The sequence below is a fragment of the Varanus komodoensis genome, unplaced genomic scaffold, assembly GCF_004798865.1.
Source record: "Varanus komodoensis strain SLA01 unplaced genomic scaffold, ASM479886v1 scaffold3, whole genome shotgun sequence".
In the NCBI taxonomy this organism is placed as follows: Eukaryota; Metazoa; Chordata; class Lepidosauria; order Squamata; family Varanidae; genus Varanus; species Varanus komodoensis.
The window spans coordinates 37,570,136-37,592,490 of record NW_025335761.1 but is presented as its reverse complement, the minus strand read 5'-3'; the positions used below and the strand labels follow the sequence as shown (position 1 = coordinate 37,592,490).

Here is a 22,355-nt window from a genome sequence, read left to right as displayed (position 1 = left end):
TTCATATAGGGAAAAAACTAGTATATCAGGGAGAAAGAAATTTTGCAGAAGCATTTTTAATGCATCCTATTAGTCCCAAGTCCCAAGTGGAAGCATCCATTCTGTCACCTCATTTACCACCCTGGCCTCCTGCAATCCAGACTTTGATTCATGATCAAAAGCGGGGATCTACACTCCCTCAACGTGCACCTCATCTCCTAAACATGTAGGCATATAGGCCATATAGACCACAAATATAAGCCATATAGACCACCCCAGGCTTTTTTTTTTAGCTCTTGCCACTTGTATCCCACTGACCCTGAATTTGTTATAGTGACAAAAACACTTCTGTGTGTCTTGTTTTAAAAGAAAATGTTGTGACTCTGCAATACACGATTTTGTTCTATGCCTTTTGCCAACCTGGGTCTGTCTCTTGCAATAGAGACTCACCAGTTGGGTAGAGCAGGCTCTCTTCCTTGAAATAACCTTTTGCAAGAAAGACACTTATGCTAAGGTCAACAGAGTGGCCACATGGTTTTCTAGGTTTTAATCACAAGCTGAGGTCCAGTTTACTTTAAAGCCTATAGGTAAATCCCTTTCAATGGTGCCTCCAATTCCTAATTTGCAGAATTACCAGCTATCTCTTGACAAGCCCCATTAATGTTTGGAGGGCTGTTTTCAAATTGTGAGCAAAAATGGCTTAAGGAAGGGCAAAGTGCTGTTGACCATTTATTCACAGAGAGAACAAAAAAAAGCTTAGAACCTCTGCTGGGAATAACTTGAAATGCAGGATTTGCAATCATCACACCAGAGGGGAAGGGAAGAGAATGGTTACAAATACAGAGCACATATACCTGCATTAAATCATTTACACTTTTTTATTACTAGAATCATGCCTCTTGCTAAACATGAACAGCCTCTAATCCATCTCAAAGTATACAATATCATTTCCGTGATTGTTGCAGCTAACTGATGGCAGCAGAAAATCACAAGTTCTGACAACCAAATGGAATCTAACAAGTGGGCGTCAGAGCTATCCTAATCAGGAATAATGGGCAAAGCTTCGTTTGTGGCACCCTACGCTTTATTTGAACGGCTCAGAGATGAAGCCACAATCAAAGCGAACAAAGGTACTATTAAAGCTGCATTTGAGAGAAATGGGTCTCTGCAAAGAACACATGAGGAATTTAGACAGCTAGATCAAATCGGCATGGTCCACTGAACGACTGCCTCGCCATCAATGGGACAGCGACCAAACTGCACATAAGTTGCAGGATTTTTCTTTCATAAACAGCCAGTGCGGAGCGGCTGGTCCAGACTGGGGCTGCAGGGTGCATGGCAAGGGACTTCAGCCTTTTGCCCGCCATTGTCCATCCAAGCAGGAGTGGGTCTTCTGTGTCTATGGGAGTCAGTTAAGGACTGGTGTGAAGGGTACTTACCTCCCCAAACCCACCACAGCAACATCAGGCTCCCTGTGCTGGCTATCAGAGGAAGTTCTAAGTAGGGAAGGTTGTGATTTGCCCAAGGTAGCAATCCTTGTAAGTGGTCTTCTGAGATGTTTAGTTCCTTTGCATAAGCACCTTGTCTTAGTAATACCTCTCTCGCACAGAGGAAGCCAACCGGCAGGTGAGGAGCACACGTGTCCAGCCCTTGATATCCAGCCACTTCTTAAAAGGTGAGCCCACAGTTCCACTGGTGGGGAAAATCCTGCTGTTTCAAGTCGTAAGAAACAGAGACCTCCCATTCCCCAGTGCTGACTTCCTGCTCTGCCGTGCTGGATTCAGGTTTTGAGAGTCCTTGAATGAAGCCCCTCCTCTGGGCCCTTCTCACCAGCGTTGCCACCAGGTACTAATGCTCCATGGCTTCCTTTTTAGCTTTGCTACCACTTGCTCGCTTGACAGACACAGAGCCAGTGTGCAAGCAGACAGCAGCATCGACTGCTTCTCCTCCTCTTCTACACCAGCACCATTGTCCAGGGAAGAGGAGCAGCAAGCCCAAGGAGCCCTTCTCAGTAGGACCCTACTGGGGTGCGGGCCCTTGGCTGGTGCCTGACTATGCCTACCACTTGTACTCCGAAACTGCAATGTCATTGCAGCCAAGTTATGCTGACTTTGCCATGGAGCCTGAGCACTGATGAGATGGGCTGGTTGTTCTGTACACCAAAACAGCCTTCGATTTCCAGCTTTAGAAAAGTGAGGAAACATGGCTGCCCCAGAACCTGATACATGACCATCTTGCCATGTGCTTTCCCATGTGCTGGCATCCAGGGCAGGCCCTTTTGCTGAAAGATCTCATGCCCAAACATGCATCCCACCCTTTCAGCCTTCCTCAAGCAGATGCCCCCAGATGTGCAGCAGCAGAACCCCAATCATCCTGAGCCAGCATAGCCATTGGTATGGAAGTGTAGTCCTACACATCAGGAGGGCTCCAGGTTGGGGAAGGCAGCTTCATGTTCATGATGAGCCTGCCCCCTCTCTTGGTCCCCCACCTACGCTCTCATTCCAGGCTTCCTTCACACATGAATAAGTAACTGTTCCACAGGCAGATATTTCAGTGTTTGCACTTGTCTTTAGAAATCAAAGGCTTCTCTGATTAAATGCCATTACAGTCCAGCGCTCGGACGGATCCACAGAGATTAATGTGCTTTTGGGCAGCTTTAATGATAATCCTGCTACAGACGGCATTAAGTAAATGTCAGTAACCTGGTTTGAAGGGAGCTTTCACCTCAGGGATCCTTTCCATTTAGGAGGAGAAAGGCTCAGGCTGCCTTTCAAGGTGGCATTGCTCTGCAAAAGGAAGTCTGCTTAGCACGGATTCTGCTCTGCTCCCTCCCAGTTAAATATGGCAAGGCATTCTCTGAGGAAAATGAGGCAGCACAGTTATAATCATGGGTCCGCGGAGGGACTGCAGCTCGAACACAGAGGAGGCTCCTCATTTAAATCCCAGCACCTGCATTTAAGAAAGCAAATCGATCGCAGCAGGGCAGGGAAACACCTTGGAGATCGGCTGCCAGGAAAGAGTGAGCAGCATTACCAGTGTAGATGGGCCAACGATCAGCTAAGGCAGTTTCTGACGCTCATCCGCAGGAGAAGAGCTGAGGGAAAGCAGGGATCCTTGAGAGCAAAGGAAGCTACTTTGTGATCGAGCCCTTTTTAACATTTGTTTGTCACTTTATAAAATCCAATTCTTAAGCAACAAAACCAAACAGCAAAATTAACATATTAAAATTAGCTATCAATCCAAATCCAAAAATCATAATCTTAACATCCAATTAAGAATCCAATTAATAAAATTCAAATAAGATCTGGCTTCAGCATAAAACAATACAAGAAATGCCAGCCTCAGTAAACGTCATGCTTTAAAGGCCTAGGAAAATCCAACTATCTCAGACTGGTGCCCAAAAGACATAAAGCGGGTCTGTCTCTAAGGACAGCATTCCACAAAAAGGCAGCAACTTCCCAAAGAGCCCTTTCCCTGGTAAGCCCCTGCCGCTTTTGGGTCAAAGAGGCACTTGCAAAAGAGGCTGGAGTGCTGATCTCAGGGCACAGTTAGGTACAAATGGAAAAGGTGTCCCTTCAGGTCAACCCTCCCCAACCTGCTGTGCAGTCCAGATGTGTGGGACTACAACTGCAACCAGTACTAGCCAGCATAGCCAATTGTGAGGAATTATGGGAACTGCAATTGAACATCTGGAGGGTCACGAGTTGCCTATCCATGAGGTTGCAGAAGGCCACTCTAACAACAGAGGTCTTGATCTGTGTAGTCAGAACGAACACTATGAATCAGGCCCAGCAACAAACTGGGAGCTAGCACAGGCAAGGAAGGACCAGTGTAGTATGTCCATAGTCCCTGGTCCCAGTTCACTATCTTGCTGCCACCAGTTGCAGTTTCTGGCCCATCTTCAGAGGCAGCCCTGTATCTTACTGTCATGTGCTGTCAAGTCATTTCCAACTTACGGCAACTCTATGGATGAATGCCACCCAAAATATCCTGACCTTGGCAGACATGCTTAGCTCTTGTAAACTCAAGGCTGCAGCTTCTTTTACGGCATCAACCCATCTCATAGTTGAATTAACTCCTAGTTGTATTCCCTGCCACAGTGCACTCCTGCAGCCTCCAGAAGGAGGGTTCTGCCCACTCTTTTCCTCGGAAGGAAGCTGTCCTACTGCAGGAAGGGGGGTTAGACACATAACTTTGTCCTTTCAGCTACTCTCCCCAGCTTCAACCTGTGTTGACTGCAACACTATGCCACTTCACCTGGAATACTGTGTCCAGGACTGGGCACCAAGATTTAAGAAAGATGCAGGTAAATTAGAAAAGGTCCAGTGGAGGGTGACAAAAATGATCCAGGGTTTGGAAACTCTGCCCTGTGAGGATTCACTGAGAGAACTGGGCATGTTCAGTCTTGAGAAGAGAAGACCGAGGGGGGACATGATATCCCTCTACAAGTACCTCAAAGGCTGTCAAAAAGAGGAAGGTGGAGATCTCTTCTTGCTGATACCAGAGTGTAGGACATGGAATAATCAATTCAAGCTGTAACAACCAGATTCAGGCTAGATATCAGGAAAAGCTTCCTCACTGTCAGGGCAATGCAACAGTGGAACCAGCTGCCTAGAGAGGTGGTGGGCTCTCCCACACTGGAGACATTCAGAAAGAAACTGGACAGCCATCTGAGTGGGGTGGTGTAACATGGTGTCCTGCAACAGAAGGGGGGTTGGACTTGATGGCCTTCATGGCCCCTTCCAACTCTTCTTTTCTATGATTCTATGATTTGGTCAGGGAAGTCTTTCATCTAGTGACCAAAGAGAATACTGCAGGCTTCAAAAACAGACATATACATCTATACTAATCAAAAACAATTAATGCATTTTTAAAAACCAAGTAACCCCAGAGTATGCATGCCAACTTTCAGGTGTTTGTATTTCATGGTCTTCACACTACAGAACTGACAGATATAATTTACTGTTAGTACAGAATATGGAAAGGCAGCCTCAGATTAAATCTTCTAATCCTGCAAACCCCAGCCAAGTCCCTTCCCGGCTGCTTGTGCCCCAGTTGGGATGTGATCAGCATGGGAAGGAGGTTCCAGGTTCAGCTGGGGCCTGCAAGCACTAGGATTCCCACAAGTATCCAACAAGTCCCTTTCTCCATGCAGCTCTTGAGACCTAGGCCCAAGAATCCAACAACAAAAGGAGCCAGGATGTGGGACATCACGGATACTGAGAAAAGTGGTAAAAGTAGGTCAGTTGAGTCTGCCTATCTAGCTTACACACACACACTAATTGAAGATAGTCATTAAAAAAGAGTCCTGCCTCAAAATTCTCTAGTATAACAATTACAACTGTAGAGCTAACTTTAGACTCATGTAGCTTCAAACCAATACAAATTGCCAGAGATAAATCAAGTTTAAAAGTACTGCACATTGACAGAGGTGTACTTTTTACTCAGTTTTTAACTCAATTGGGCATGCTCAGTTTCACTCTGAAGCTAGATTGCTGCTGCCAATGCACTCCAGTGTTTTAGAGAGCACCGTGAGGAATTCCGGCATTGCTGTCAGCATTCTGAGAACAGGGAGGCATCGTGGGAAACTGTCAACTGAGACAAGAGGGAGTCATTCTGCCAGGCAGCTCACTGATGAAGAGAGGGAGGAAAAGGAAATGGCGATGCTGGAATCCTAGTCAGTCTTCCTCAGAAGTAAGCTACTCTGAATATACAGGGTCGCAGCCATTCTTTCATACACAGCTGCTCAGGTAGTGACTTGTATTTTGTGTGTGTGCTTTCAGGACACTCTAATAATAGATTTCCTTTTTAACAACAGGAGACATGCAATGATTAAAAAAAACCACCCTGATGGTAAAAGCAACAAAATGGCATTTGGTCAACTAAGAGAAAGGTTCCTTTAGCAACAGAGTAAGGTTCAGATGCTTCATAAAGCAATACTGGATCACAACAATGTGGGGCCACGTTGCCAGTTCCAGGCATACCATCCGCCCCATCAGACTTGGGCCTTTAAGACCCAAGAAAAGTGTCGCGGCATAGAGGGTAAGCTGTAAGCAAACACAATCCATGACATTGCACAACATCACAACTGATGATGGGGCACACCAGTAAAAGCCACTGCTTAAGCTTCCAGGGTCCTGGCTTTGGTGTGCTTGAACCAACATGGGATGGCCTTAACTTCAGTTCTTAAGCAGGCAGGTTTTTAGATAACTGAACACATACATATCTGTCTTCCTGATGGAGGCAGGAAAGCAATGAGGCAGTGATTCTGAGTACTAATTTCCCTTCACGCTACTGGCAATTAGTGCATTAATGTGATTTGCGTGTGCTTACTTACATTTGTGAGCAATTCCTTCCAGTGGAAACTAGGAGAGTACAGATGTAGCCTCTTAGAGGAGAAAGTACACTTGACTTGATTCCCCCTGGATATATTTTGGAATGTCTATAATTGATGCTGAGTGGACTCTCCCACAGAATAAAAAGATGACAGGGAGGGAGCACTGAGGCTTCATGAGAAAGACTGACAAACAGACGGATGGACAGACAGACAGACAGACAGACAGACAGATGGATTAAGTGCAATTGATTTTATGCTGGCACTCTTTGATAGCTAGTCAGCCAAGTGGCATTTTGACACTCATCAATAGCACACCAGGGTGGGAGGTGAAGGGGCAACACTAATTCAATCGGAATTCACTGACTCAGAGGGTGAGATGAACAGGCCAAACCTGCTTCTACAAGTATCTCTTGCAGATGAAGCTAGGCTCCTTTCCCCACAAATCACACTGAATTGGAACAAAATGCAACTACACAAACATCCCTAAATTTGGCAGGATGGGGGTACTAATAGGGGAAGCTGCTTTAGCTCCAGTACACAAATTACAAGTAGAGCTGGACTGAAGACTCACTTCATTTTGTGGACTGAGGACTTCTGGGAGATGCTAAAATGGTTATCAACACCCCTTGCCCATTATACAAGCATTCACCTTTTTCTTCCCTCTTTCCCTTCTCTGCTACTGTTTCAGAGGCATTTTTTCCTGGGCTTCTTTCCTGAGAATAGTCAAATGGACAATCTCAACCAAACGACTATTTCATGACACTATATAGCCAATCATACGTGATGATGTGCAGACATCGCCTAAAGAAAACAATACCATCATCGTGAGGACTGCCCTCACTCTGAATGGATGGACACTTTGGTCTCCCCTTCAGAGGAACTCTCAAAACTTAATTGAAAAGGAAGGTGCTATTCACTCAGTCCTGGAAGACCACAAATTGTGCTGGAGCACGGCTAGGGCACCAGGACTGACAGCCTGCATTTGCAATGCTGCCAATGGCTGCTACAATTGTGCAACTTCTTACAAGCCATGTCTTCTCATACCTGTAAGCCAAGCAAAGTATCAAGTCCTTTCTTGGAAAGAGTTCAGACAATGTCTAATGATACATATATTGCATAAGAATGTACCACATGTAAGGTGGAATCTTATGGGGATGCCTGTAACACTCTGTCTGTTCTTTTTGCACTTGCTGCAAGGGAAGCGAGTCCAAGCAAGGATCCCTCACTCCAAGGTCAAAGCAGTTTTCTGACCTCATGGCTGGGAATCCACAGACTCCTATGGCTGTCTGCTGCCATTCAGCTGCCATGGGATTGCCCTCTAAGAAAGTGCCACCTCGTGCCGCTTATGTCATTGTTTTAATGTATTTTGTATTTGATGTTGTAAGCCACCCCGAGGCCTTGGCAAGGGGCGGCATAGAAATGTTTTAATAAATAAATAAATGTCATACACTTTTTCACTATGGAAGACTAGCAATACATTCTTGCCCATACTTATGTTTGCAATCCTACAAGTGCATGGGAAAAATCCATATTGCTTCAACATCAGCCAGTGTGGTGTAGTGGTTAAGAGTACAGAACTGGGACTCAGGTGATCTGGGTTCTAGTCTCTGCTCAGCCATGGAGCAAACTGGGTGACTTTGGGCCACCCAGCCCACCCTACCTCACAGGGTTGTTGTTGTGGGGATAAGATTGAGAGCAGGAAGAAGAGAATGCTGTATGCTACTCTGAGTTTGTTGTAAGGAAAAAGGTGGGATATAAATCTTATAAACAAGAAACAGAACATTTTTGGAAAATATTTTTCACTTTCACCAGTTTGTTCATCTCAATTCTTTTATTGCATTCTGTAGTTGCAGTACCCAGTTTTGGAACTCTCTGTCCAGTCAGCCCCTTCCTTGTAAATTTTTCAATCAACAGCAAAAGACAGGGCCATTACCACAGACATTTGCTGGGCTCTACTCCAATGTTAATTTTGTTTTATTGATTGCTTTAACTGTGTTTATAACTGTGATTGTTTTAGAGTTTTATTTCTGTATGTCATTCTGAATAACTCGCTTAAATAAGGAATAAAAATGAAATGAGAAATAAATGAATCTATTTGCCTGAGAAAGCCAGGGATCCTTTAGGCCAGCCTTGTACCCACTCGCTACTTTGGACTAGAATTTCCAGCACCTTTGGTCATTGGTCATGTTGGCTGATGTCATAGACAAAGGGAATATTACCTCATTGACACTGATGCCATTTCTCTCCATGTAGGCCTTGTCATTCACCTGCCCGCCTTCCATAAACTCCATGAACAGCACACGCCTCGTTGAAAGTTCCCAGTAAATCTTAGGGACCTGAAATGGAACATAACTCTCTGAATACCATGAGAGGAGGAGAAGTGGAAGAGAAAGTGTGTCTGTGTTAGATATAGAGAACTTCCCACAGAAAGTGGAAGAAGTCCAGGTACTTGAAGAAAGCACAAGAAGAACTCTTGACAAAAGTGCTGTCATAACTCAGCCAGAGTGAACTCTCCATCATGGTTGCTGAATCATCATTTTGTTAGGTGCTTGTCAAATGCACTCCTGCAGAAATACCCAGTCCAAGTTGTGCAGGAGCCCTGATCTTTCCTCCCTTTGGATAACCTAGTTAGAAAGCATGTGGGGCTGAAAGCCTGGAGTGTCCTTTTATTTTCTGTTAATGAAACACATGAGGTGGATCGGATCATATGCCTGTACAATACAGTAGAGCATTCTGTTTCCCGTGGTAGCCAATCAGATGTCTGATGGAACAGCAGTTTGAAAAAACAACAACCCAAACCTGAATGATTAATATGAGACACAGTGGAAAGTTTCCAGGATTCTGCAGAGTCATGTTTAGATTCTATGTGTTTGTGTTTTTAAGTAGCCCAGGAGAACTGCCAGTGCTGGACCTTTCTGGTTTGTAACTCTGAATGTGTAAATACTCTTGCTCAACTTAAGTAACTTTTTCTCAGCACTGTGATATCCATACTAACTTTCAGTAAAGATACACTCATGTTTGTTAATAAGCAGACCTGTTGTGAACCTTATCTAGTCCCTTTGCTCCTCAGACCTCAAGCACTAAACCTAAGTGGGACATCCTTCAACTCTCTTTCTAAGAGAGACAGCCCAATGACACATCACCTGGGTTCACACATCATAACAAGCAACCTGCACAGTTACCAAAATTCACAATTTGTTAACGTCACTGTGCCTGGCAGATGATTGGGCTCATCAGCATAATTCTACTCCCTTCCACCGTCTCCTTCCCGCTCAGTCCTCCAGGCAGAATCCCAGGAGGAATGAGGACTGTCACTTTGACAGCCACAATCATGGATGGGGTTGAGTTCACCACAGCTGTCAAGTAGCGTCTACTGCGCTAACGGGGCTCACGCCTTGAAATGAAGCAAAGAGGATAAGGGAGCTGATCAAGACAGGGAGTGGGGGGGATCCCTGGGGCAGCACTACTTTCCCCCTCTGTTCCCCTTCCATGCACAAGCACCCAGTTGAGGGCTGCATACCCCAGCTTATTCCCCTGCTGATCCCTGTTCTCACTCCAGATTGTTAGCTGGAGGTCCCGCTGCACAGGCTTCAGTCTGGAGATGCCTCTCTGGCAAACCTGAGCGAGAAAGGGATGAGTGCCACCTCCCTCTTCCCACTGCCACTTGCCAGAAAGGTGGTTGGGTGGGGACTCAGAAAGGGCAGTAGGCTGAGTATTGGGGGCTGCAGCCCAGTCCATCGCCCAGGTGGGCACCACCCCCAGCTGATTCTTGCCCCTCCCACTCACTTGCAAAAGTGGCTTCTCTCTGGTACACATGGAAGGGGCACTGCCCCAAAATGGGCACCGCCACCAGGTGATGCTCACCCCTCCGCTCATTTGCAAGAGGGACAGTGGGAGAATCAGTGGAGCAGCACTGCTCCTTCCCCAGCACCAACTGACCGAATGGTTGGCACTGCTCCTGCCCCAAAGAAGTTCTTTAGAGCTGGAGGCAGGTGGAGCAGCAACACCTCTGACAGTTCTGCAAGATGGCAGCAGCCAGTGAGGCCCTCTTGCCAACTGCTTTCCAAGAGCTGCAATGGGCCACTCTTTCTCAGCAGCTCTCTGGTGCTGGCCTTGGTACAACCATGAGTTCTGCTTCCTAGGTTTAGATGGCACAACAATCCAATGTGGTACCAAGAACCCATAGAACAGACGGCTGTTTCTGTTCATGGTTACTGAACATCAAATGTATCATGCCAAAATACCATAATGGGGGACAAATGACATCACCAGCAATGCTAAAAAAAAAACACCAACAACACCATGGCTTGTTGTGTCATGCAAATTTGCCCACTGTGTCTGATTTTGCCTGATCCTTCCTAACAGAAGATGACACAAGATAGACTGGAATCTCTGGGGAGTTGAACTATTTACAGTAAATTAGCTAGGATTTCTGTGTCCCAAGGTAAGAACAGCACCAATCAATCAACTCCTCTCTCTGCCATGCCATCCAACTACCATTCTAAATTATACTCCTGGAACAAAAAAGCTAGTGGAAACCAGAAGTAGATTTTTGCGTAGAAGGATTTTAAGTCTAATACTGAAAAAATCATTGGTTCAGAATTGTTCAGATTTAAGTCACTTCCTTTGCACCATATCTTGGGGTTTGAGAAAGCCAGTGTGGTGTAAAGGTTAAGACTGCTGGGCTAGGCTGGGACTTAGGAATTATGTGTTCTTGTTCCCACTCAGCCATAAAACCTATTGGGTGACTTTGGGCCAGTCACAGACTCTCCTCTACCTCACAGGGTTGTTGTTGTGAGAATACAACGGAGAGAAACAGCAGTTTGTAAGCTGCCTTGGGTTCCTTACAAGAGGAAGAAAGGCAGGATATAAATGTAATGTAATAACACAGTGAAAAATTGTGTGATTTTAATTGTATTTTAATACATTTGTTCTATTATTTTAATCAAGTCTCATTATTTAAGCCATGCTGAGTGCCATTTTTGTTGGTAGAAAAGTGAGTTGCAAATTAAGTCAATCAATAAAATAATAGTGTGAGGCTCAGACCTGCCAACCTTTGCTTTTCAGCATAGGTATTGCTGATGGAAAGTTCCACAATAGCAGAAATATAGAGATCCAATCCCTTAACCAAAACCTAACCAACCCAACCCAAAAGAAAGGAGTTTGCAGGCAGAAGCCACCCATTGCCAATAATAAAAGGGCAGGTCAAGACACAGTATGTGTTCCCAGATGCTATTCTACTCAGTCAAAAACAGTGATTGCTTGGATGTCATCCCAACAATGAAAAGACTGTAAAGGCACATGATCAAGCATGCTGACACTGAACTGGGGCTCAGCGCCATGGTCTGCATATATAAGCCTCAGGTCCAGTCCTCAGGATCTTCGGTTATAGGATTCTAATGCCTCAAAATCTGGAAAGTCACTGAAGATTGGACTGGATGAAATGGAGGAGAAGCTCTCTACAAGTGTGGCCTAGTACTTAGAGTGTGGGCAGAGACTTGGGAAATGTGGGTTCTAGTCCCCATTAAGCTATGAATCTCACTGGGCGACTTTGGGGCAGTCACTGACTCTTAGCCCAATCTACCTCACAGGTCCATGATGGAACACTCAAGAAGAGGAGAATTGTATGTGTCACCCTAGCCTCCTTAAAGGAAAAGGTGCGCTAATAATGAAATAAATAAATAAAATTAATGTCTAATTAGTCTTGATTGATATATACTACTTTAAGTATGAAAGACAAGATGCATCTGTACACCATTTGCTGAGGAACACACACACAGAGTGCATGCCCTGCTTGTGGGTTTGTTTTCTATTTATTTTACAGGTTATATACCACTTTCCAATAAATTATCAATGTAGTTAAGAATAGTAATACAACCATAGAAATACAGCTATAAAATGCAATATTATTAATCACTAGATACTATGACCATCACTATGCTGATTAGATCACATGTTGGAGAAGCCTAGATGGTGGGTCTTATCTAGAAGTTTAATGGTCAAAACCAAAGACTGCACTCTGATGTCAATTGCTAGCAGCTGGTTGGCCACTGTACGAATGGAATGCTGGATGAGATGGTCTGACCAAAGGTCTCACTCAACATGAGGCCGTGTTTTATGTTCATAGAAATATCTCTGGATTCATCTGGATCCAGGACATTATGAAGACCCATGAATGTGTCTTTGGATGTTTTATGAGCCTGGATTGACCTCACTAAGCATGTAGATGCTCGCCCCTTCTCAAAGGTTGCTGCTACCTGTTGTATGTATCTGACTCACAGATGCAGCTCCTTGGTAGAGGATCCATGTCTCACTTCTGGCACACAGTGCATGTTTCACACTGCTCTGTAAGTAATAAACAGTTGTGTACATTCTGTATTTCTAAAGCATCCTTCTACATAAAGACCAGCCAAGCCAACAAGCCCTATGCACAGGCTTCCAGGCTATCATTTCAGGGAGAGGGGAAGAGCCATGCCTCATAAATATGAAGTGTCTTTTTAAAATCCTGGGAGATCCTTAACTACCTTCCTGCAGAAGCAATGCATTTTCAATCAGAGTATCTTTTATTCTCTCTGCTGGCAGGGCTCAAAGGGGTCAACTCTGCAAGCAATCACTTGGAGAGGCCAGGGCTAAACAGAGCACTCAAGGACAAGCAAGGGTCACTTTCCAGAGATGGCGCTCAAAGGAGCAAGAGGCAAGGAGCACATTCCATAAGCAAGCAAGAGGGCAAACCCCAAGGGGAACAAGCAGAAGGGCCAAAGGCAAGAGGTACAATCAGATACAGGCAGGCAGAGTGTTCAGGTTCCAGTTCAACAGAAAAAGAAGCAAGGGGACTGATGAATACGCTGGCAGAGGGACTAAAGCTCCTGAGCCCAGCTGCCAGAATCCCATCTTGATCCACCTGGCACTTTACATGGTGATATGACCATGCACCTACTGACCCTTTTTCTTGGAATCCCCATCAGGTGCATCCAAGCGGAGTTTTCCAGGCCCTGGTAGCCAAGAGCTAGTCCCCCCCCAATCTTCCCTGCCCCCCCAATTTACCAACTGCCCCTCTCACAGCACAGCTTGGTTTAAGCAAGGTACAGCAGGGGAGAGAGGTACTTCTGTTGGCTTGATCTGCTTCCTGTGACTTCAGGTCAGAGTCATTCCCAATATCCCAAAGCAAGTGCCTACATGAGATGGGGGTTCAGAGAGAAAGGGAAAGAGACGAACAAAGCTCACAACAGTCAGAAAGCTGTTGCCACTCTTGATTACAAGCAACATTCTGAAGCAAAGGCTCCAAATTATAAGAAATGTTACAATCTCTATGCCATTGCTCCTCAGTCATAATCTCCAAACTTTCTCCTAGTCTGCACCACCATGCTTTTCTGGCCTATCTCCAGCACAGTTCACCATCTAAAACACATTGCAGATTTGAAGCCATAGGTGAAAAGCAAGACCTGAACTTTCAGTTTTGCTCAGAACCAACTCTGGGCCCCTTTTTCACATTTTATATTTAAAGACAAATCAAAACCCCTACAACCAATGCACACGGATCCTGACACTAACAGCTTCCCCAGTCCCTGCTGTTACCATGCTCTGCCTCTAAATCCATTGATCCCAAAAGCTGTTGCTTATTTTAACCCTGAGTCAACATGTGTCTCCATTTCAAAATTTACAGCAGCACTCAGTGGTCATTATTAAGCTGCGTGTAAGTCTCACTTGCACAAAATCAGAGTCTTTGGCAAGCTTAAATTATGCACAGACGTTTGGCCCTAATGCCTCTGCATGGAAACAATTTATCTCTGGATTTACAAGCTCAACTGGATTCACAGCGAGAAATCCACTTCCCCGCTATGCTACAGGGGGTGGGGCTTCCCCCGCAGGAAATGCACGCGAACGCACACACACGCAGGGAGCCAACTCCCTTGTTGCCTTGGGGGCTGATGAAAACGTCTTGGAATCGACAGGCTGGACAGGGGAAATCTATTATTTAGCCATTTTTGCAGCAATCTGTTATTATTCCCTGAATCGATATTGCAGCGGCTCTTTAACCCGGCGAGGATGTGATTGGCTGTCTCCATGGGGATTTGCGCCACACTCTCCTAGCTGCTGCAGCCGCAACAGACACAGCTCTCCGAGGCGCCAGGCTCTCGATAAACATTCGCTTAGAATAAGCCGTCCACTTTTGGCCTTTTGTGCCCTTTTACGGCCTGTTTGCCTAGCACTGCGGAGAAGGACTATGGCAGAGTGCCGTGGGGTGCCACCGAAGGCTGGAAAGGGCTGGCCCTGTGACAGAGCTCGAGGCGGAGGTGTGGGAGAGGAGCTGCACGGCCTTTAAAGCAGCCTTCCCCAAGACGGTTTTACTTTACTCATTCCGTCCAGCTGAAATAAAATGTGACGACTGAACGACACAACAGTGCAAATGAATGTCCCACTGTAAATTGTGTGTAACAGACTGTGGTTGGCTGGGTCACACTTCAGAGAAAGTGTGTGTGAAGGTATGAGTCTTGAGAGGATGTTAAAATGTCAGAATGGAGGGGCCTCTCTGAGGACAGCCGGTAACACACTGAAAGGGTAAGTGTTGTGAGGTTAAATGCTCTCCTGAAAGTGCTCCTGTGACACTCTCAGAGGTGCCTCCTTGGATGATCACAGAGATCAAGCAGGGACATAAGGGGTGATGGAAGCCCGTAAAGGGACTTGATCCCAAGTTGTTTAAGGCTCTGTATGTTTACAGCTCCTTAAATGTGGCAGCCAGTGCAGTTCTTTCAGCAAAGCTTGGAACGAGGTGGTCCCTGTTAGAAGCCTCACTCGCCCCTGCAGTCTGAACCAGGTGCACCTTCCAAACCAAGCCTCAGGGTAGCCCCACATGGAGTGCATTACAACATCCCCTTGGCTGAACCCAGCTAAGCTATCATGGCAGTCCTGCCCAAGCTCTCTTCCTGTCTAAAGCGGGAAAGAGCACGTGCTGTCTCTGCCACTTCTCTCCTCTCATTCCTGCATCTTGTTTTCCATCACTCTTATCGCTGCTAGCACCAAGCCAGCACTGTGCAGAGCTGCACAGACTCCGGCAAGCTCCTGCAAGAATCCAGTAAGTGCTTCTTCGGGCTGAGCAGTTCTTGATGAGGGAAGCAGAGAATGGGTGACTGCTGTAGAGAGGCCAGCTGGTCACTCCCTTGCAGCAGTAAATGCCATGGCAGGAGACTGCCAGTGGTGGCGGCGGCGGCGGCGAGGGGTTTTCCTGGTGGGGATGAAGGAACAGCACAATTCACCCATCTCCCACTCCACCACTTGATGCAGGTGCCTCACTGTGCCTCATGCGTGGGCTGGCCTTCTCGCATGGTCCAGAGGCAATCATGCCTGGCGCACTTGTTGCCTCAGAGGGCAAGGTTGGATCTAATCGGCTTAAGTTACAGGAGAGCAGGTTTCAGTTGAACCTTTGGAGGAATTTCTTGATGCTGGGAGCAGTTTGACAATAGAACTGTTTACCAGAGGGCTGGTGGGTTTTCCCTAGCTAGAGGTCTTGAGATAGATGCTAGGCTGCCATCAGTGGGGTATGCTCTAGTTCTAGTTTTCTTGCATTGACCAAGACCTGGGCTGGATTTCAGCAGTCCCACCCACCTACCCACATTATAATTCAGTATAGAAGAACTTTGTATAAACGTGTGTGCTTTGGGAGTCACTTTTACACAGGACTATGGCTGCCTATACTGTATATGGATGCATGCAGCATTTTCCTCTTCCTAGAGCAGAAAGGGTCCTCTTTCATGAACACAAGTTCTGCAATGTTGCTCTTGTGCAGAGCTTATAATGGTTTCAGCAAGACCACTCTCCAGCTCTCTTGAAAACTGGCAAATTGAACCCCACCCCCACATAGTTGGCCCTTGCTCAGCAGTGGCAGCTGGGAAGGGCAGCATGCAACCCCACTTGTGGTTTGCAACTAGAGTAAAAGTGTGTTTGTGTGTGCTACTGTACAGGCATATACAACTCTATAAATAGGATTACACATATGGTGAGATGTGTGCAGCTGTGTCTCTGTACATGGCAACTCAATGTGATTGTACCAGTGTATCTGTAGAAGGCAACTGAGATTGCTTCTGGGTAGCAGCTATGAGTTATGCATCTGTGCACACTCACAGAGGATTACTGACAAAACATCAAGGAATACAATCTTTTTTATATGTTATAAAAGTGGAGTATTCTTTCCCCATTGCCAAGATTTCATCCAGATCTATTTGCTCCTTTTCACTCTAATCTTACAGTTTTATTTCAATTTCTTCTTCATTGTTCAGAGGAAATTCATGAAAGGTGCCCTCTGATAACCCAATAGTTAAGATAAGAAAAAGTCAGGGCATGCATAAACCTTGAAATCTGTCCCAAGGAGCATGAACCACCCAAGAGAAGGTTGGGTAAAAGGAGAGATTAACTAACTAAAAGAATTCACTTCCTTTCAACCCTGCATGAAGACCTTGCTCCAGAAGAGCACTCTGCTAAACACAATACACATGTATAGAGATGCTTCTATTGAGTGGATCCTCCAACTGACAGCAAAGAAAGCAAGCCAGTATCAACACCAGGCAGTCTGTACAACTGGATTTCTGTTGAAAATAACAAAGGGTATTTGCTTCTTCAGGAACACCTCAGTGCTTCTGGTTTAGCACTAATGCTCTAAACCATCTTTCCCAGACCTAGTAAAACATCTCCAGTTTTCTTCCCTGTAATGTGGGTATGTGCTCTGAGCTACGGTGAAGCGGGCAATGCTTAGCCAGGTATACAGGAGACTATTCTGTGTGCCCAGAGGCCATTCTGCCCACCCAAATTGAGCTTATGTGGAGCTGTTGTGCCAGTGCTGAAGATATCCTGCGGGACAGAAATTAGTGAGCTGTGAATGCAAAGCAGAGTGTCCCAGCTGTTCTTTGTAGTTTCTGCTAAGGTAGCTGAAACTAGTATTTAAAAGTGAGCACCTCTTTCTTCTCAGTGCATCCAGACAAAGTTAAGACTTTGTCTCTTCCTGCTGTTCTGTCCTGGTCTGATGAGTCTTTGAATCCTTAGGATTTAAAATTCAGTGTCTCCATCAGAATCACATTCACAGATTTCTCCCTACATAACAAATAATGCATCATTTCTGCATACCCCTAACAAGATGCATTTTGGATGCACCTGCACAGACATGTGCAGACATACACTTACACACACATACACACATTACCTTTAGAAAGTCAAAGCATCTGAGCATGCTGGCCACCTTTTCAGCATTTCTCCCCTCATTAAGGAAGTCCAGCTCAAGAGGCAGGTTCTTTTTAGCTTCATCTACCAACCACATGAACTCGAAATCTGGGAAGATCTGCTTCACAGCCAAGACAAGGATCTGAAACCAAGCAATGTGATCGTCATGTTTCCAGGACCACCTGGGGAATGGCATACAGTGCCAAAGTACAACAGGAAGCCCATACTGAAAGTCTCCTCTACAAGAACCACATTTTCCAGGATTTCCTGCATAGGAGCCTGCAAAACTGTACACCAGAAGCAAATATGGGAAAAGCACCCATCCATCAGCAGTGATTCGTGCAAGTGTCTAAGTCAGGGCTACTGAACCTCAGGCCAGAGCCAAATCTGGCTTTGCAGGGGTGTCTGGCTGGCCCTCTGGGGCTTCAGAAATCCCCATCCTATTCCTGCAACCCTCAGTTCTTGGGTGGTTTCCTGGCTTTTCTGCAGCCCCAGCCCCTCTTCCACCCAAGTATTAAAAGGTTAGGGTGCTTCTCCCAAGATTTAGTCTGCAGCAGTAAAAGCTTTAAGCTAAAACTGTCTTTGGAAGGTGAGTGGCCCTACCTGTTCGCCCTCAGTCCCACCCACCAGTGGAATGAGGCCCTGAAAGCTTCTCTGGAATGGAATTCAGCCTTCAGATGGGTAGAGGAGCTGCCCTCCTGCTCAAAGTTAGAAGATGGAGCAAGAGAGTCATGTGAACATTACATATACAGCACATGCATATTTGAGATCCATGGCAGAGTTGCAATAACAGGTCAGCCCTCTGAATATCAGACTTCTTCAGAGAACCTCTCCTTCATATGGGTATTGTCAGGAGATGGCTTCACAAGTCACCGATACATGGCAAGCCAAGCGATCATGTGAACTGCCTCTGAGTGAAATCAAAATTGTGAGCTGGGTCAAATGAACTAGAGTCTTTTTCCACCTTCACTTTTACTGAGCTGATGGGTCACTGTCCTGTTTTGTTCTAACGGACTTTAGAAAACATGAAATAAAAAGGTCTAAATTAAGGGCTGTCAACTTAGCACCACTCTTTATGCTGCTAAACTAGAACTTTGCTGAATCAGGAAAATATTCTGAACAGTCAAGAGATGAAAATCAGATTTATGTAAAGCAGCAGACAAATGAAACACTTCCCAGACTGGTCACATAAACCAAACATTCTCAGTACAACTCATTTTGTTAATCTAGTTTTATATTGTAAAATTTTATGGCACAATCCAATGTCCTCTGCCCTCAAAGCACATAAGTGTCTGAACATGAAGGCTTACAGGAATCTAGTGCAGGGCACAAGGCATGGCAGGAGCAATCGCCATCACCCTGTGCATTTCATCTAAAAGGCCATTTTTGGCTGTATCAATGAAACCCTGCAAGAGGAAGAAGGTTGAGGTGTTGTGCATAAGCCATTGGCTCCAGCCTCCTCCCCTCACTGCCCCCCACCTGGCATCCCTCTTTATTTATTATATTTATATCCCATCTTTTTTCCTATCAAGGAATTCAAAGCAGCTTTAGCTCTCTCCAAACCAATTTCTCACCTTAGAGAGGTGGCTGGCAAGGTTCTTTCTGTGCCAGCTGTGAAGGGGAGATGAAGAGGTGCCTTGTTCAGAGTCCCAGCACCAAAGTTGCAGGACCTGTGAGCTGGGACTCCAAATAATGTAGGATTGCACCCTTCAAGTAATATACCTAAGGTGATCATGCCTCTTCAATTCCATAAAAACAACAATGAATTATTGCAATAAATCTAAACAATGGGAACCACTAATCATTCTTGTTCTCCAATAAGTTTCACAGAAATGCATCTGCATACAGCTCTAATAAAAATTACTAAAAGAATACACTTGACAGCAGACTTGGTCCAACATTTTAGAAAAAAAATTGTGAACAGAGTGGTTGCTTCACAAAGTATTCTAGAATTTCCATCAGCAATCCATTCTTTTTATGGACGATACATATGGTGTTATGGCCGAACCATTGCATACTGTGTTGGCCAATACATACTATTTTCTGTGTTGTCCTGCTATCGGTTTGCAAATCCGATGTGTGGTACTTTTTTAAACCAAAAAGAAACAATTAGAGTAGCACCCTGTTTAGTGTGGATTTACTAATCAGTATCAAAGCTTCGCAAGGGTGATGGGTCTTAAATTACTATCTTCCTCTGCTGCTCCAGTTATCCCTACATGTTCATCATGGTGGCAGCAGTCACTGAAGAATAGCCTCTGAACTGTTCCTTAAGAGAAATGGTTATACCTCCATCAGCAGAATATCCTTAGAACTCTGTGCTTGGACTTTAGGATGCTGAACTTTCACCGCAACTGTCCTCCCATCCTGTAGAACAGCCTTGTGGACTTGGGCCAGGGATGCTGCCCCCAGTGGAGCATCTTCAAAGCTTACAAACAATTCATTAATCTGCAAGGAGGAGGAGGAAAATGTCAGGTTTGAACGAGTGCATATAAAAAGCATTACTGGGAAAGCTGGAGACTTTTCCTTTCATGTGTGCCAGGAAACAAAGTCAGAGTTATTTTCAGTATATAAAAATGCACATTTTATCTACACATTGCAACTAACATGGGGAAAATCTAGCATTGTTGCCTGATTCAGGAAAACAATTTAGGAATGACAGCGCATTCCTATGTATGGTTAGATAGAAAAAGTTCTCACTCCAAGCACTGCTCCGCCAGACATGCTGGGAGTTACAAGACTTATTTCTATTTAAACACACACAGGATTATACTGTTGGTCAATTCCTCATCCAAGTTTTAGGCTTCAGTCCTATACCAGCTCATCTGGGAATAGGCCTTATAGAACTCAGTGGACTGAATACATTTAAATTTTCAATCATTTAATTATGTTTAAGATAGGTGGAGGTAAGAAATATGCGATTGTATAACTATTGTATTCGTGGATATGAACACTAGAGTGATTACGTGCACTATAATGTGATACATAGAGAACTCTGAAGAAACACAATGATTTTGGAGAAGTCTATCATTGGGTTGCATATAACAGCACCTGCACATTTCAGGTGCCTTTCTTTCCATCTGTCTTCTCACCAACTGATGGGTCCCTACTCAAGGTCCCTAGGAGGCCAGGGATTTCAACTTTAGAGCTGGCTACCTCGAACATTGCCCATCTGCTCTTCCAGCCTATTGAGTTGCCCTTATAAAAGTCACAGGATCAGGTCACTGCATATATTAGTATGCAGTTAATAGTATTTATTTATTTTATTCTTTGGCCAGGGCAACTTAATTTATACTGTTAATTTATATTATTTTAATTGAAGTTATTTATGTTTGTGAGCCGCCCCAAGGCTTCGGTGAATGGGGCGGCATAGAAATTTTCTAAATAAATAAATATAGTTCTGGTCAGTGATGTAGCTAGGTGGGGCACTGGGGGACCAAGCACAGGGCCCAAAACCCAGGGGACTCCCCACATTATCACCCAGTGAATGGCAGGTGATGAGGGCAACAAGGCAGCAGGAAAAAAATCCATGCTATTTCTATGGTATAATCCATGTTATAACATGGAAAAAATCCATGTTAATTGTTGTAAGCCATCCTGAGGCTATGCAAAGGACGAGATAGAAATGTTTTAAATAAATAAATAAATTTCTGTAGTAACAACCAGGCTTTATGTGAGTTTAGAATGCAAAACTGCACATGCTCAGAGTATACTTTTTTTTTAAATCAGAGTCGGCAAATAAAGCTACTGCTGTTCATACATATCAGAGATGTAGAAGTAGTCAGAAAAGCATGAAAGAGTGTGGGAGGGCAGAAAGTACAGGTTTAACTGTGTGCATCACAATGAAATGATACACATGGCCAACTACAAAGGAGCCTCATTCAGTAAAATTACCTAGCTGCTTCACTGGATCTCACTGTGTGAGAAGTTAGAGCCCACTTAGGAAAGGAGGCAGCCACTGCGGTACATGTAGAGAGCTCCATGGGATGGGACAGGACTGGACCAGTCAGAAAGAAGCAGGAGAGAAATAAGGCTCATCAAGGAACTCTCTTCTTAGAGATGGTTTTAAGGAAGGACTACCCTGACTCCTTCCCCACCCAAAAGTTTCTTAGACCCCAGCTTAAAAAAACAACCAGCTGAGCAGGTTTAGCAGAGGACTGCCTGTCCCCTGCATCTATATTACCAGAGCCAGCAGTCAAGGAACACATAATATATGCAGAAATTAAAAGAAAACGAACTGAATGCAAGTACTTTTTTATATCCTGCTTCTTAACACAGTAATTAAAGACGGAAGCTGCAGCAAGCCAGCAATTAAATATGAATAAAACACTTTTAAACAGAGCCTACATGCACAGCTTTCAACAGAAATCTTTTGTGCTGATGAAGGCGGTGGGGGCAGCACCATCCTGGAAGCAGCCTGTGCCTTCCTATATGCAGCTGCTGACAGCAAGCTTTCCTCGCCACTGCCTCCTGCCCCCTCCCCAATCCACTGCTTCTCCCCACCCCCAACACACACCTCCTTTATAATAACTATTACCAGCAACGAGCTAGCACATTTGCAGCAATTAGATTCAAACGGAGTCTTAGCCACCTCCAGGAATTCACAGGGAAGGCATCTTTTTATTTATTTTATTCCTCTGGCGGCAAAATCAATTAAGTAGAAGAACCACATTTGAAAACGACTAGTTGTGTGTTTTTTAAATTACGGCAGATCCATGATTCAAACCTTTTGACATTCTAGCCTTTAGAAAGAAATGCCTTCCTTTCTTTCAAACAATTAATGAGATGTTGCATTTCTTTCACCCCCACATGCACCCCAAAAAAAAAAAAAAAA

At 44.9% G+C, this 22,355-nt stretch overlaps 1 protein-coding gene across 2 annotated transcripts in view; it reads right to left on the bottom strand.

The window, feature by feature from the left end:
- ADCK1 (aarF domain containing kinase 1) overlaps positions 1-22,355 on the bottom strand; it is a 146,157-nt gene that overhangs the window by 22,404 nt on the left and 101,398 nt on the right. The window contains exons 5-7 of one of the 2 annotated variants that reach the window (XM_044436974.1): positions 19,811-19,969; positions 17,508-17,666; positions 8,536-8,652 (exon numbers count right to left, since the gene is read on the bottom strand). In XM_044436974.1, the coding sequence (XP_044292909.1) occupies positions 8,536-8,652; positions 17,508-17,666; positions 19,811-19,969 (435 nt within the window). The remainder of the gene's footprint in view (positions 1-8,535; positions 8,653-17,507; positions 17,667-19,810; positions 19,970-22,355) is intronic. The other variant, XM_044436975.1, reaches the window with a different exon arrangement.